A 15,056-nucleotide genomic window follows, 5' to 3' on the forward strand; every position below is an offset into this window, starting at 1 on the left:
GTGCTGCCAGACCCCAGCTCCCTGTCTCTGTCCTTCAAGATAACAGATCACATGCAGACCAGTGTGATAACCCGCCTAAATCCTTCCCTGGAAGCTTCCCCAGATGAAGCTTCCCCAATGCTTCCAGGCACTGCCTTTGCCTCACCTCCCAGAGCCCTTCCTCTCATTCAGTGTTCAGCAGCAGACAGGACAACGCAAAGAAAAGATCTCTCCTGCTGCACAGTCAAGTCCTTTTACCAACAGGTCAGCAAAATACAGTAAATTCTGAAGAAACAAATACCAAAGTTATCATTTTCAAAGTTATAAATAAAAAAGTTTCAAAGTTATAATTTTCAGAATTTGATGTGCTTGTAGGGCTGCACTGAGGTGCTTTGCCCAACAAAAACCCTTCACAGCAGTGTCTATATCACTACCAAAACCAGTCCCTTATACCACCACTGCCATTTAATTTATTGCACATTTCACTTATAGAAGACACTAGGGCTATCTTGTACATTCACGAGCTTTCTGCTAAGTACAAAAGGAGACATTTCTGTGCAATTAGGATGAATCTTGCTTTTGGTGCAAGCTGTTGTTTTTTGCATGGAATTAGAGTGAAGGAGCCCACCTCAAGCCCATAGATCAACAGCAGAAATGCTGCACAAAAAAATTCCTGTGAGAGAATTTCTGATCTAAAACATAGACTGCTAAGATGGTCATAAACAGAAGCAAAACCCCTTGAAATATCTCTCTGATTTTGCGAGATTAAACACTGAGTTATTTGTTTGTTTGAACTGTTACTCTGAGATCACTCAGAGGAGACCCGGCAGAACCCAGCCTTCACTGTATTTAAGGATATTTGCTAAATCCTTATTTATTTAGATATGGTTTACAGAGACTTGTGTCTTGCCTTTTGTCGAAGATAACTGAGGGGTTACACGAGTCGAGACATAACTCCTCATATCAGCAGGAAGAATCAAGGAAAGTCTGCATTGTGGCACTTTATACTGAAGGGATCCTTAAATGATTCTTTTCTTCTCACAATCCTTCAAGAACTTGAAAGTCAAGGGAGTAGCCTCAAAGCTCTAATTCCCATAAATTTAACAGAGGTCACAGCATGGCCAATTCAGCTGAAAAGTGTTATTACAAAAAAACTTGATGATACTTTTATGTTCACTGATGTGAACATAATTCTCTGTGTCTTTTAGGTACATATAGCATGTCTTACCCATAGAGACACTTCAGCAGATATATATGGCACCATGAGCAAAGTTAAAAGTGATGAATTCTCTGATTTATAACTTCTACTGATAACAAGATGATAGAAAATCTTAAACGTATGGGTGTTATTATATACACTGTGTAACTTCACAGCAGAGAGGAGATGTGGGAAGAAAAAAAAAGGATATTTATCATACCTGAACTAGGGGGACACTTTGCTGAATGACCCTTGACTGGAAAGAATTGAGCTGATCTCTAACCAATGCACAAAATCCTAAAGATGGGGTTAGCTTCGTAGGTGCTAAGACTGGATGTGGGTCTGTAATCCTTCCTGCTTTGAAGGATTCTGTACAGGAAGAAAGATGCATACGTAGATGAGCTTTTTTCTTGACGGATTTAATCTTCTAAAGAGATCTCAACTGCTGAATTGACCTTGCACCTCATAAAGATCAGCCACTGGATGTTAACTAAGAAACTACAAGAAACTAATTAGTGTAACTAAACTTCTTAGTGATGAGGAGCTAGACAAGCAGGCTATATCCTCCTCCTTCCATTTTAAAGCTTTGGTGACTGGCAGAAACGGACTCAAATGCAAGTCCCTTGGTTATACACCATTTTTAACACAGAAGCTGCATTCATCCCCAGCAGCCTGCAATGCTGTCAGGGTCCGCAGCACCGGTCTGCATGTGATCTGAGAGATTAAGCACACAACCTAGCTAAATATGAATTTGTTAATCTTCATTAGAAATCTGCTTTTAAAAGTTGATTTGCAGTGAAGTCACTTAGGCAGATGAAATCATTGCACACTAAACAATCCTGTTAGAGATGTTTATCCAAGCAAAGGACGTTCAATTGCATTTTCATTAGTAGCATTGTATGGTTATTGTCCTTAAAGACAAAGCTCTTAGACTTAATCTATTTGTTTACAGTTGTATCTAATTGCTTACAGTTGAATTTTCTTAAGAACTAAAAGCTAATTTTTAGTACTTTCGGGCATTACAAAATCAGATTGCCTGAAGATTAAAAAAGCACAAGGATTTGAGGATGAAAGGTAGTTCTGCCAAGTTTGTTTGCTCTGCCAATGCTGAATAGTCTCCAAAACTTTAACGAGTTGTGAGTTACCTAATTCTAATAATGCTCATTATGAAATACAGCGAATTTCTGATTAAATACTTTTCTGTGATGAACAACAGGTGATTCATCTATCAAGAAAAGTATCATCTTTTTTCTAAAAAAAAAAAAAAAAGAAACTTTCTCTCTGCTAAATTCTATATGGCTTGAGAAGATGGGAAAGATGTTTGATCTCATCCTCTCTACCTTCTATAACAGCTTTCTGGAAGGAGAAGCCATCCATTTAATGAGGGGTGGAGATTCTTTGGGTCTTCTTTGACTTGCATCACTCTCTGCCTTAGTCCTACAGCTAGGAAAGTAAAGTTCACCACTGGCTGTGCAGAAATAAGAAAATAGCTGTCTGAGACTCCTTCAAACATAGTCTCAAGATGGCCACAGATTTTGGGAGCCTGGAGAGAAGCCCTAGATTTTGAAAATGGGGTAAAATATAATCTCTTTCTTAACAGTGCTTTTTAGTTTTTAGCTTATTACCTGCTCTTTTGACTATCCCTTCAGGGAAGATGCCATTGCATTTTATTTTATGTTCACACATATTTGTACTGATTTCTGTAGTGCTAACTGTAGTTAAGGTCAGGGTATATTTTACTTAGAAGTCAGTTTTCTCCATTTATCAGTTACAAAGTGCATTTCTATCTAACAAAAAACATATTATAACTTTAGTAAACAATGCTTTTGTTTCTTGTAAAGCTTTGCAGTAAAGGTGTTGCTACAGGCAAACCCTTTGATTCATCTCCGGAAGATATTTCCAGTATTGCCAGCTTTATTGAGACAAAACTTGTAACCTGCTACTTAAAACTGGGGAAGCCAGATCTTGCTCTGAATCATTCACACAGGTAAGAATGAAGATCGATTAGATAGGCTGCTAAGAGTGGAAACAAAAAAATAAAATAAAAAAATATAATAAAAAAATACTATGAATACATCTTGTGCAAGAATAATCAGTCTAATAATCAGAATAGAGGAACCAATAAACCACTACTTACACGTCACTGATGCTTAGGACAGAGTAATTCTCAGAATTTGAGGCATTAAGCTGCAATAGCCATGTATACATTTACTGCTTTGATGATGCAGTAGGTGAGGATATGCAGATGAGTCGCATAGATAGTTCAGGGCACCCTCAAGATTGAAGCTAGGCAAATATAAACATACCCAGCATTATATGGCTGTAATATTATGAGGTTTTAATCTTTTTAAAGCCAGATTAGGTCAGGGATGACTTAAAATTATTTTCATTAGATAATTCCTTCATGAGCTCAGTTGTGATCCACATCAAAGGCTGCACCACACCAACACATAAAGAAGCCAGAAACAAAGCTTGCACATGGTGGAGCTGAAAGTCCCATTAATTTCAAATGAGTTAGGATTTTGCTGGGTTTGTGCTGCCTTTAATTAGCATTCAGGCATAACGGTAGTTTCTGTTAAGCGCATGCATGTCCTGCCAGCAGCATTTCATTACTGAGGTCTCTGTTCATTTCTTCCCTTGTACAAGATGTATTAGGATGGACACTGCAATTAGCACAGGGTGAGTTTTCTCACACAATCATCTCAAATGAATGTAAGTACAAAAGAGTAGTTACACCAAAAGAGGAACCACATGCTTATGCCTAATTTGCAGGAGACAGTGGCAAAGAACAATGCACTGGAATAGCAATGTGACGCCATCACGGCAGCAGGTTCATTTATCTACAAGCAAACAAAGCCATGAGAACCTGAGAATCCTGACATAATGACAAGGTCTTCATCTCTCTTCTACACTCATTTCTACCCCTTTCCCAAGCAGTTTTTGTCTACGAAGCCTACCTGAGGCCTATACACAACTTGTGGTGCGTCTTCAGACTAGCTCCAAGGACCATGCTGGGTTGATGTCCTGAATGCCCATGAGTAGTTGGGCACAGAAGGTGCCCTCCAGGGCACATCTATCAGGCACACAGCCCATATTCCTTTCAGGTGGAGTAGTCTGTTAGGGGACCCAAAGCACAGGAAGTGGGGAAGACAGAGATTCCTGTTAAAAACACATGCTCCTTATACACACTAAAAAACAACCACATTTTTTTCATGGCTTCTCAAAGACCATGCTGGGGAGAAAAAAAAAAAAAAAAAAAAAAAAAAAAAGAGAGAGAAAGAGAGACAAGGTTGACTGGACTGCAACATCTGGATAAATGGTAATGATCTCTTTCTTTTCCTAACTGTGATTTCCAAGAATATTAGAATGAGAAGAGGTAGTGATAGCAGTGCTATGGAAACTAAAACCTATCTTGACATGCTTTGGTCCTAAAACAGAAACCTTGACCTACAGAAACCCAGAAACCATGATCTACAGTGAAAATAAATGCAGTCAGATGGGGATCACTGGAAATCCAAGGAGGGAAAAAAATTTCATTCTTCTTTTCTCACACATAATTATAACAATCTGTACTTAACATTTCGTTACATAGCACAAAGAAAAGTGGCAATCAGTAATGCCTGTCTTCAATATAATTCATTTAATAACTTGCAGAATGGGAATAAATCTAATGACCATGTCTGTTACACTGTAAAATGCAGGAACTAATACACAGAGTATGCCAGTAAAAACTATTCTGAGATGTCATTTACATGAAGACAAAACCTGAAATATAATCAACAGCTATATTTTTCAAAAAAGAATAAATAAATTACTCTCAGCTCTCCTACTAAAAATAGCTTACTGCCATCAGTTAAATAGTGCATATAGGATTTTTATTCCCATTGAGTTTTTATGTCATCACTACATTTTAATGGTTTGCTGGTAATCCTTTGGTATTAATCATGAATCCAAATTAAAATATTCATTTCTGCATTTATTTGCATTTACTGAACTATTCTTTCTTTAATTTCATGTAAATTTCACAGCTCCTGCATTCATTTCTGAAGCTTTATTAACCAAAAATCAGCTTTAATATTCTCATACATAGTTGTATCAAATATATATAAGTGGTTTTTGCTTGGAAGGAATCTTATGAAATACCACAAGTAACTAGAGGAAAATTCCAGCAGCACAGTTATAAAAATGTTCAAGAACAAGCATCTGCATGGGGATAGCTTTCCCATTCTTAAAAAAAGGAAAGGCAGTACATTTTCTGTCATCAGCTAGATGACAAGAATCATTCTATAGAGATCCTGTATGAGGAGCAAAGTCTGGGTTCACCTGAAAACTGGCAATTATGTCCTCAGGTTTCTTAATATCAAAATGTGAGACCGCCTTTAGCATCGCTGGCCCACTTGACAATACTGCTTGGGTTCTAAATATTTGTCAGGCAGATATAAAATATTTATTCTTTGCAACCAAACTATTAAAAGCACTTATCTGTCACAGCTCTGAAGAAACGTGCTATGGGTTGACCTCACTAAACAACATCTGTGGTAACATACTTGACCACCACTTTTCATCATAAGGATAGCCATCAAAACAATTCCTAACTTGCAGTCTGAAGCTATAAAATGAATCACACAATATTTACATGCCCTGTGGTCCTTTTGGCCCAGGCATTATGGCATACCAGGGTTTAATGATCTTAATAACCCCATATGGCTTGCTGAGAAATTAGATTTTCCCTTTGGTTGCAGAAGGCAATTTTCAATTATAGCAGATGGTGAAACAGTGAAGGTCTGAGAAGTCAAGAACTGACTAAGAAACCTCAGATTAGTACTTAGGCTTTATATTGCTCAGCCTAATGCCAGTGGTTGAATTTTTGCCCCAAATGAGAGTAATCTTGAAGCAGAGCATAACGTTTCAGCAGAGCAGTCCCTCATTTATGTCTGCTCTTCAGAGGGCCAGGCCCAACAGAGGAATCCATAAAGCTGCAGTTGCATGTGGAAAAACAACCTGCGGTGCATCACGTACACAGCTCTGCAACTGTTAAGATTCAATTTTGTTCAAAATTGGAGAGAGCAATGCTGAACTCCAAGACAATTGAAGACGGAGGATCCTTCAAAACATGATATACATGACTTTTTCGATGAGACTCTATATCCCCTTATGGTTTCTTTGCTTATTTTGCTTTTTTTTTTTTTTTTTTTTTTTTTTTACCTCCAAGCAATCTAAAATTAATCTACATTGACACATGTGACTCGCTGTTTGCACATGGGGAAAAAAGCAGAGAACCTTTCTATTGGAAACACGATTTTCCCTGCTATATTTCTGCTTCCTCAGCTGTTATGGTCCTCATGGCACGCAAGATTTGAAGAATGATAGACACATAGCTTGATCCAGTTCTGTCACCATAGACTGGTGTTCACAGAGATCCTGTATATGGTTTAAAGACTAGAAGATGTTGATGTTAACATCATCCTCCCAGCAGCAAGTGATAAAAAGCATTTTGATTCATCTCTGCCCACATTTGATCGCTCCTTTCCCGGTTGCTGATGCCATTTCCTCTGGAAATAAGCTGCTCAGCCAGGGAACAGGGCTGCCTTCCACAACTCATCCCAATGATCCTGCCATCACACCATCAGAAGTCCACAGCTGGTGGTGGGAGGTGCACTGGGAAATGCCCCCATGAAGGACATTTGCAACCAGCCTCCACCCGGGACAGCCCCAGGGTTCATTCCTTGCCTTTCTCTCCACAAACTCCACCTGGAAGACGTGTAAGAGCTAAGGGGAGGAAGAGGAATTAGGCACTGCAATGTATTTCACTAACACTGCCCCTAAGTAATACCTGAAAATTGAGTTCATTATCATGAAGGATGCTGCATGGAGCTCTTCAAAATTCTTTGGGGGTTAGCAAGATTTTCCTGTGTCCTTTTAGGCTGCTTCACAGTTCTGACCCACTGCCAGTATTCTCCCTCCCTTCCAGAAGGGCAATGCATAGGGAACGTAATAAATCTGTGAAGCTTTTCCTGCTCTGCCTTTTTATGTGTTCGATAGAAGGCAGAGCTCTCTAATGCCTCTTGCACAATTCATAGGGAGACACATGAAGTAGAAAATAGCACCTCTGTTAAGTAGTGCACGATTGCTTTAGTGATGACTTAACAGAGGGAATCTCTTAGGGAGGCACAGTGGGGAAAAAAAGAAAAAACCCTCGTGCAGCACAAGCCTTATGGATTTGATTCTAAATCCTCTACGTTTTTCCCAATGACTTTTCAAACAGTCTTAGAAGGTTTAAACTAATTATTAACCATCAGGCTTTATGCAACATCTGTCAGAAAAAAAAAAAAATGAACCTCAAAACTTGGTCCTTGAATTATAGACAGGATAAATCAGGACTCTTTAATCCAGATTACTGAATTTTTAGTCTGCAAACTCTGAATTAATCAGCTATTTCTTAATTCCCTATCTTCCTTGTTTCACAGCTTTAAACAGGACTGTATTAAAGTATGTAGAACAATGCAATCCTGGTGAAATATTAAGTAATAAAAAATAAATAATGCAACGATGCCACGATACAATGTAGTCAGTGGGCATTAAAAAAGAGAAAGAAGAAGAATTTAAGAAAAGGACAGATTTTTAGGTAAAAGTATAAAAAGAAGAAACATAATGGCTGATGCTGCTAATCTGTGGGAAGCCTGTAATGTAATGTATACTTTGCTCTAAACTACTCTCCTAATCACTTTACCTCCTCAGAAAAGAGAAGAGAAAGAGAAGAATTAGCAGCATCTAATTACTTCAGCAATTGTGTTAGGCATATTGCAATATACATAATAGATGAGATATTATTAATACAAAGCTATTCCATTGAGATTCTCTGGATAATATAAACCAGAAGTACGCTTAAAAAATAATTCCTTCCCATACCACATTTCAAATATTTCCATGTACTTCAACTTCATGTTTTTTTTTTTTTTTAATTAATTTCTCTGAATTCTCTGATTTCAACTCTCAATCCTATGTTATTTCTAGGTCAGTTATATCAGCAGCATAGTTCCTATTTCATGTGCTGAGTCTTTTTTCATTGAGGTCAAAGGCTGTATTCCCCTTGACTTCGATAATGTTACATTGCAAGAACATTTATCTACACAATGTGTGGTGGGATCCTACTTATTCTTGCCCTGCAAGAAATATGGTTCCTCTTGGAAGGAAGAGTCTAGCAACACCAAACTGTTTTATAAATTCTGAGATGCACGGCAGCAATCAGAAGGTGGTCAAGAAAAGAAAATGGCATTTGTATAGCTAGGAACATGTTGTACAAACACGACAGGGAACGCAGACTATCTCTGCTTGCATTTAGATGCTTTAGGAGCTTTGAAACATGTTTTTCCTAAATATCTTTTTGTTCTGGACAGGGAACATTCTCCTTTTTACTACCTTCACAGACGAGGAATCGAGACCTGCATAGCACATTTATCTTATGCTTGCAATTCAAAGCAAATAGCTGCTGCAAAACCTTTTAGCATGGCAGTTATATTTCACTTTAGTGGCAGTGAAAAGGTGTTGTGTGTGTGTGAAAGCTTTATTGGGATCCCTCATTTCCTCCCTTTCTATCTGTTCAAGTATGAAAACTTCATGAGGTGATTTCTTCTGCGCACTGAAGGTCCTTGCCTGTTTTCTGATTTTGCACATCACTCCTTTGAATGGGGTGGACAGGGCAGGGCAAGGAGGGAAGGGTGCTCCTTCCCTTGGGAACCAGAGCGCTCACACTGGGGAAAGAGGTTCCTGGGCACAAGGCAGGGTGGGCACAGTCACAGCCAGGCACTGGTGGTGCTGGAAAGAAAACATTGCTCTGGACCCATGGGTCTTAACCTGTCCAGACACTGAGAACAAGCTTTGGAGAAAGACACTACCTTCCTCACATGTCCTTGTGAGAGCCTTCTTCACATGGCTCTCCTCACTGCAGCCACACTTCTTCTCCCTTTGCTCATTACTGCATGATAGCACTGAAACCACCAGAAGAAAACTGAGTGAGAATACAAAGTTGGCTGCAAGGAAATGCACTGCCATAGGCTCCCCAAATAAAACCTCTCAAATCCCAACGTAGCTGCACACACACAAAGTGCAGGGAAATAGGGTGAGGTCAATTCCTGGCTACTGTAAGTTCAGGAATTTGTCTGTAGTAGAGCTGAACTCTTAAACCAGCTGGTGATCCAGCCCTTGGGATCACAGAACAGAGCACAGCAGACGCAAACAGCTGTAAGAGTAGTACTACACTGCAGATAATATGCTACCTGCCATGTAGATGAAACAAGGGAGAAGAAGAAAGTTGAGCTTCAATCTAATTGTACAGCAGCCAGGATTTGTCAGGTTCATCTGTAAGCATATTGGGGCTGGATCACCAGCTCTACTGATTGACAGTATTCACTGAAGATAAAAGCTTTGTATTAGTCTACAGCAAGTGAATACATGGTTCTGCTGAGCACTGGTTGACACGTTACTTGTGCTGACATCATATTTAATGCTGTGGTGAATGCCTCAGCACCTCCATTTCTACAGTCACTGTACCAGAGACATGTGGACATGCAACACGGTGCACTGCTGTGCCGACTGCTCTCATGTGTCTCTGCACAGACACGTATATTGCTTTAGCACTGAATTTTTATTTCTGGCAAATCACTTAATTCCTCTCTAATACTCAATTACAATTGACTATTAAAATGTATTTGTACAGAAGACCACATCGTATTGAAAGATGACATGGACAACTAAGAAAAGGAAAAAGCCTCTGTCACTCTAATTTAACAAATAATATCTCGCACCTCTACTAACAAGCTAGCTTTTACTTCCAGTACTAGCAAGAAAAATGAGTTATCTGCTTCAGTAGTGAAGTGTATTTTTTCACCTGCTTCATCTATAGAATCATCTTGCTGACTTTTTCTTGGCCTATAAAGGCCAAGTACAAATGATGCAGTGGATTGTAGTAGAGGCACTTTTTCATGTCAGTCAGATTAGAGTTAAATCCCCGTTGCATTTAGGAAGGACTTCAACAGACAATGTATACCTTAGAGAAAAGGCAATGTGATTTCCAGCAGCCAGTTTTTATGTAGTGATCCGAGTTTCTTGCCGTACCTGTTTCCTTAATACTGGGCAGCAAGATTGAAAGAAACACCTGGAGAGAGAAAGCCACAGACTAATATGTGCATCTTTGATTCACATACTCCAATTGTTATGATGGGGAGAGAGTTGATGCCTTCCTCTCCCCCCACTCCTTGCAGTTAGAAGAAAGATAATAGGACAAACACTATTATTTTTAAGAGAAGATGTCAAGATGAAAAAATGAAAATGTCAAAAAAGAGGCTGATATACAGCATTACTTAAGGACTGTTTTGTTGAGAAAAACTGACCAAATGATTTACGAAAGGCTTTTAACAGGGCAGTCTTTGGATTACAGTGAAGATGAAAAATAAATGAAAATCTATTTCAAGTTTACTTTAACCTAGTCATTTGACAGATGGGGGGCAAACCTGGCAAGAACACAAGTTTTAATCTTCAGATGTAGTGACTTTATTTGCAGTTTTGTGGATTAGGAATTCTATTTGTGCAGAATAAGAGCTGTCCATACGTTTCCTGTTGAAGTGACTATTTCTACCTGAAGATCTCTGAGAGGCACACGAGTTGGAAGACCAAAGGACCGATCCTTCTGCTCACGGCACAAACCACCACACACGGAGATTGTCCTGTGAGCGGCAGCCGGTGTGTCCGCTGCCTTCCTACCTACCTCATTCTTCTGTCAAGCCTCCCTCTTGAAGCACATCCCTCCTAATTAATTACTGGATTAACCAGCCTAGTATTGAGACTGCCCATGGCTGGAGGTGGATCTTGGAGCACGGACTTGTTCTCAGTATGCACAGCCTGGCACATTGCTGCCTAGCCAGATGGGTCCCCCATCTGCTTCGATTTGAAGGAGAACTTCCTGGAATTAGGGTTTTCCTCTTAACCTTTGTTTGTATAATTCCTTTGCTTCTTATTTTCACTGTTTTTTTCCTTTACACCAAAAGCATCTGAAATATGTCAGAGTCAGATTTAAATGCCAAAGGGAAAACTGCACAATTTTTGTGCACGCGTGGCATTAATTGGCACAGTTCTGCATTAAGGCTGCTAAACTGGAGCTGTATTGGTACAGCAAGGAACTCCTTTTGGGTAGAGAAGTCATCAGAAATCATTTCTAATGTATAGGCTCCAGAGAACCTAGTAGACTGCCATATAGTCAAAGGCAGCTTTCTGATGTTTGCTCAAGCTATTAGAGCATGCTATATTTTTCAGGATAGAATTTATAGGTCAAGAGAAGCAGTTCATCTTTCTCAGACTAGTAAGAAATCAAGATGGAAAGCAGAGATCTGATACCTAATTCTTTGAAAATCTGCTACAGTTCTATATTTATTATAAGCCTATCACAGTACATCCTGCTCAAAGACTTACAGGAAAATGTGTTGCTAACTACGAGGGAATTATTGATTTTTTAATTTTTGCCCTCATAGTGCTATTGCTTGGCTGTGGTAGAACCGCTAACTTGAAGAAAAAAAGAAAAAAAAAAATCAATATTACTATTATCAACTGTTGACTACAGTTTACAGCAGCAATAATCTCCTTTAAAATAGCTTGCAGAAGTACCAGTTGTCATCTAAGTAAGGCATTACTGCCTCGGTCAAATCATTAAATGCTAGTAGTATTTGATCTTTTGACAATTTCTTTTTGGTTAAGTTTTGGTGACCATTAGTATTTTCTGAACTTCACACCTGAACCATATTTGGCTGAAAACCCTCCTGTTTGCTGCTGCCATTATTGTTCTGTTACTGACAGGAGTGACTCATTTACCCCATTAACATAAGTGGGTTAACATCCAGTGTTGTTCTCTATGCTAGATTTTAGTGCACTAAAGGTAACGTGCCTCCCATCACCAAGATCTGCACTTCCTTCAGTTGTGCACAAACCACAGGTAGCACTTGAAGGCACTGGAATCCAAAACAACTAAGCTTCAGACAGCTTTAAGCACTGTTCATGGAGACGTTTTTGTTTAAGGGAACATACAAGTCATCTTTGTAATTGATGCTTTGCCTTCTATCTCTTTGTTGATGTGGTAAGCTGTTATTAAATACTTTATAAAACACGTAAATAATGACAAATATTTAATGTTGCATCCCAGAACATGCTTTATGTACCTTTTTCTCCAAACTCTGGGAAAAGCGCTGACCAGAGAAGTAGCCACATGTTGGAGATCTCATGAGTGGAACTAATTAGATGTAGATGGAGCTGTCATGCTTGCCCTTCTCCTACTTAAACCAAAAGGATACCCTGCCTGCCAATCTAACCACTTGGCTTATGCTATTTTTACCCCTACAGCCTTTTCTGATATTGACTTAAAGCCTATAATTTGTTACACCTGGAATTGCATCTGCTAAAGTTAAGGGTATAAGAAGCGTGCTGAGGGTCCACCCACACAGAGCCTATCATTGATACTGAAAATATTTAAAAATCTAAGTTACCATTAAAATTAATTGTAAATGCATAGTGGTTCCAAGAAGACAGGCCACATAAATTCCACTCGTGTTTCTGAAGGTAGGGGGTTAACAAGAAGTTTTAGTGTGGCACTTTTACTTATGTTATGCTATATTGCCTTTAGCTTGAGCATATTACAACACAAACTTTTTAAAAAAAAGTGTTTCCATAACAATACACAAAACCCTAATGAAACTGCATTTATAAATATAACCTCAATAAAAATTTTAATAATGCTTGTTGTCACAGTAGTCAAGAGAGAAAATGATAGTTCATATTACATTCGAGGCATACAGAGTGACTGTTGAGATGTGTAGCAGTATATACTGGATTCATCTTAGTCATAGTTTATTAGTGGCTTGTTAATGATTTAAGAATTTGAGATCTAAACTTGCCCATCTCTCTTATCTTTTAAAGGAGCATTTTTCTGAACCCAGCCTATTTCCGGAATCACCTGCGTCAAGCTGCCGTGTTTAGGTGTTTAGAGAGATACCCTGAAGCTGCAAGGTACTCTGGCACTTGTGGATTTATAATGGTTTCTCCACATCTCTTTCATTCCAGCTCTCAGTAGTAAGGTTATCATCGTATACCCAGGCTTTTAAAAGTCAGTGGGAGCTTTGTGTATATGATCTCACATTCAGCAGAGCTCCAATCCTCCCAGTCAGAGTAACATGAATAATCCCAATTATGTCCCTGGTTGCAGTTAGACTAACACATATAGGAGTACTTACTCTCAGGTGTAGTGGTGAGCCCTGGTTGGGTCCCTGGGCTGCACTGGGGCATGAGCTACATGCACACAAGCATCTTTTACTTCCTGCTTTCCCTGTACCTTGGGCAGAAGCTCAAGTGTGTTCTGAGCAGATTTAAAAAAAAAAAAAAAAAAAAAAAAAAATCAAGATCTCAATGTACACTGTGATATGCTGCAAAATTTAGCCTGGGTGCAGCTGATGAGACTGCTGGTGTGAACAGAAACTGCTGGCAGGAGAAAATTCTGCAAGAGGAAGCTCTGCTTGCATGCGTGCATTACACTGCCAAAAACTGAAAGTTCCAACACGCAACAGAAGTTTTTAAACCACTGAACATGCTTAAGTGAAAGAAATGCACAGGGAAATGCAATGGCAGCTTGCTATGTATCATCATTACTACTAACATTAGATACTTACAGAGGACTGTTCAGCTGAAGACCACAAGGTATAGCACAAAAATATTTTGCAAATCATTAGCTAACTAATGGCAGAATAGTCATCGCAAATTAGGCAAGAGACTAAAAGGGTTACATTGCTTATCTTTTAAGATATATGCTAGTGGTAGAACTCTGAAGCTATTAAAATAGCAGGAAAACAGTTTGAATGAGAAGTGAAAAGACACTTTATCAAAGCAGAGTTGCAGAAAGGATTTGGGAAGATGAACACCAATTTTCTGTGCTGGACTCCAGCCAAAAAAAAGGCAAACAAAAAACCAGGGACAAACAGTTTCCTTCTGCGGGACAGCATCAAGAGCGTGTCGAAGTGAAATGCACTGGATTTCACATGCCAGGAAGAGAAGAAAACAGTTCTCCAAGACAATTATATTTTTGCTAATTTCTTTGTAAATACTAACTCAGATTAACCTGGAATATTTCACTTACTGTAAATTTTTTTTTTTTTTAGAAAAAAAAAAAAAAAAAAGGAAAGAAAAAAGCCTCACTTCTGAAACAAAAATCTTTCAAACTAAGGAATAGAAACATTTTGTTCAAAAACACTCTAGCATTATATTTCCCAGGTCTCCTTTTATATAGCACTGATGAGGGTCTCTTCTTCCTAAAAAATCTTGTTGTGGTGTTGATTCAGAGAGAAATTGTTACCTACAGTCATCAGCAGCTGAGGTCCACTGATCAGACAGACATTTTAGGGTGGTGTTAGTCCAGTATGTTGTTTTGTGACAGATAGGGAGGGAATCCTGTTCAGGATGCTGTCAAACCCAAAAGTTCACTAGTATCCTAACAGGTGAAATACAAGAAGATTTTGTTTTGTTTGTATGTTGGTTGGTGTTTGTTTTCCCCTTGAAGTCAGGTTGATGATTTAAAAAAAAAAAAAAGTTAAAAAAAAAAATACATTTTCAGAAACTGGTATTTCAGAAGAAGAAATACCTTAATATGCCTATATTTAAGAAGACAGTATGAACCATGGCGTTCATAAATATGATTTCAAAAATGAAAATTGTGGATGGTGTTACTGCAGATAAGCAATCAGTAAGTTTACTACATCAGCAGGCAAGAGGGATCTGTGTCAGCCTTTTTTTCCCCATATTGAGATGCTTTCAGGAAACTAGATGATTTTAAATGAGATTATGTATTCTG

General features: G+C 38.7%; 1 protein-coding gene across 1 annotated transcript in view; it reads left to right on the plus strand.

Annotated features, from left to right (window-relative positions):
- SPATA16 (spermatogenesis associated 16) overlaps positions 1 to 15,056 on the plus strand; it is a 91,861-nt gene that overhangs the window by 28,708 nt on the left and 48,097 nt on the right. The window contains exons 3-4 of the mRNA XM_032193292.1: positions 3,019 to 3,164; positions 13,136 to 13,225. Coding sequence (XP_032049183.1) covers positions 3,019 to 3,164; positions 13,136 to 13,225 — 236 coding nt within the window. The remainder of the gene's footprint in view (positions 1 to 3,018; positions 3,165 to 13,135; positions 13,226 to 15,056) is intronic.

The sequence above is a fragment of the Aythya fuligula genome, chromosome 9 (assembly GCF_009819795.1).
Source record: "Aythya fuligula isolate bAytFul2 chromosome 9, bAytFul2.pri, whole genome shotgun sequence".
In the NCBI taxonomy this organism is placed as follows: Eukaryota; Metazoa; Chordata; class Aves; order Anseriformes; family Anatidae; genus Aythya; species Aythya fuligula.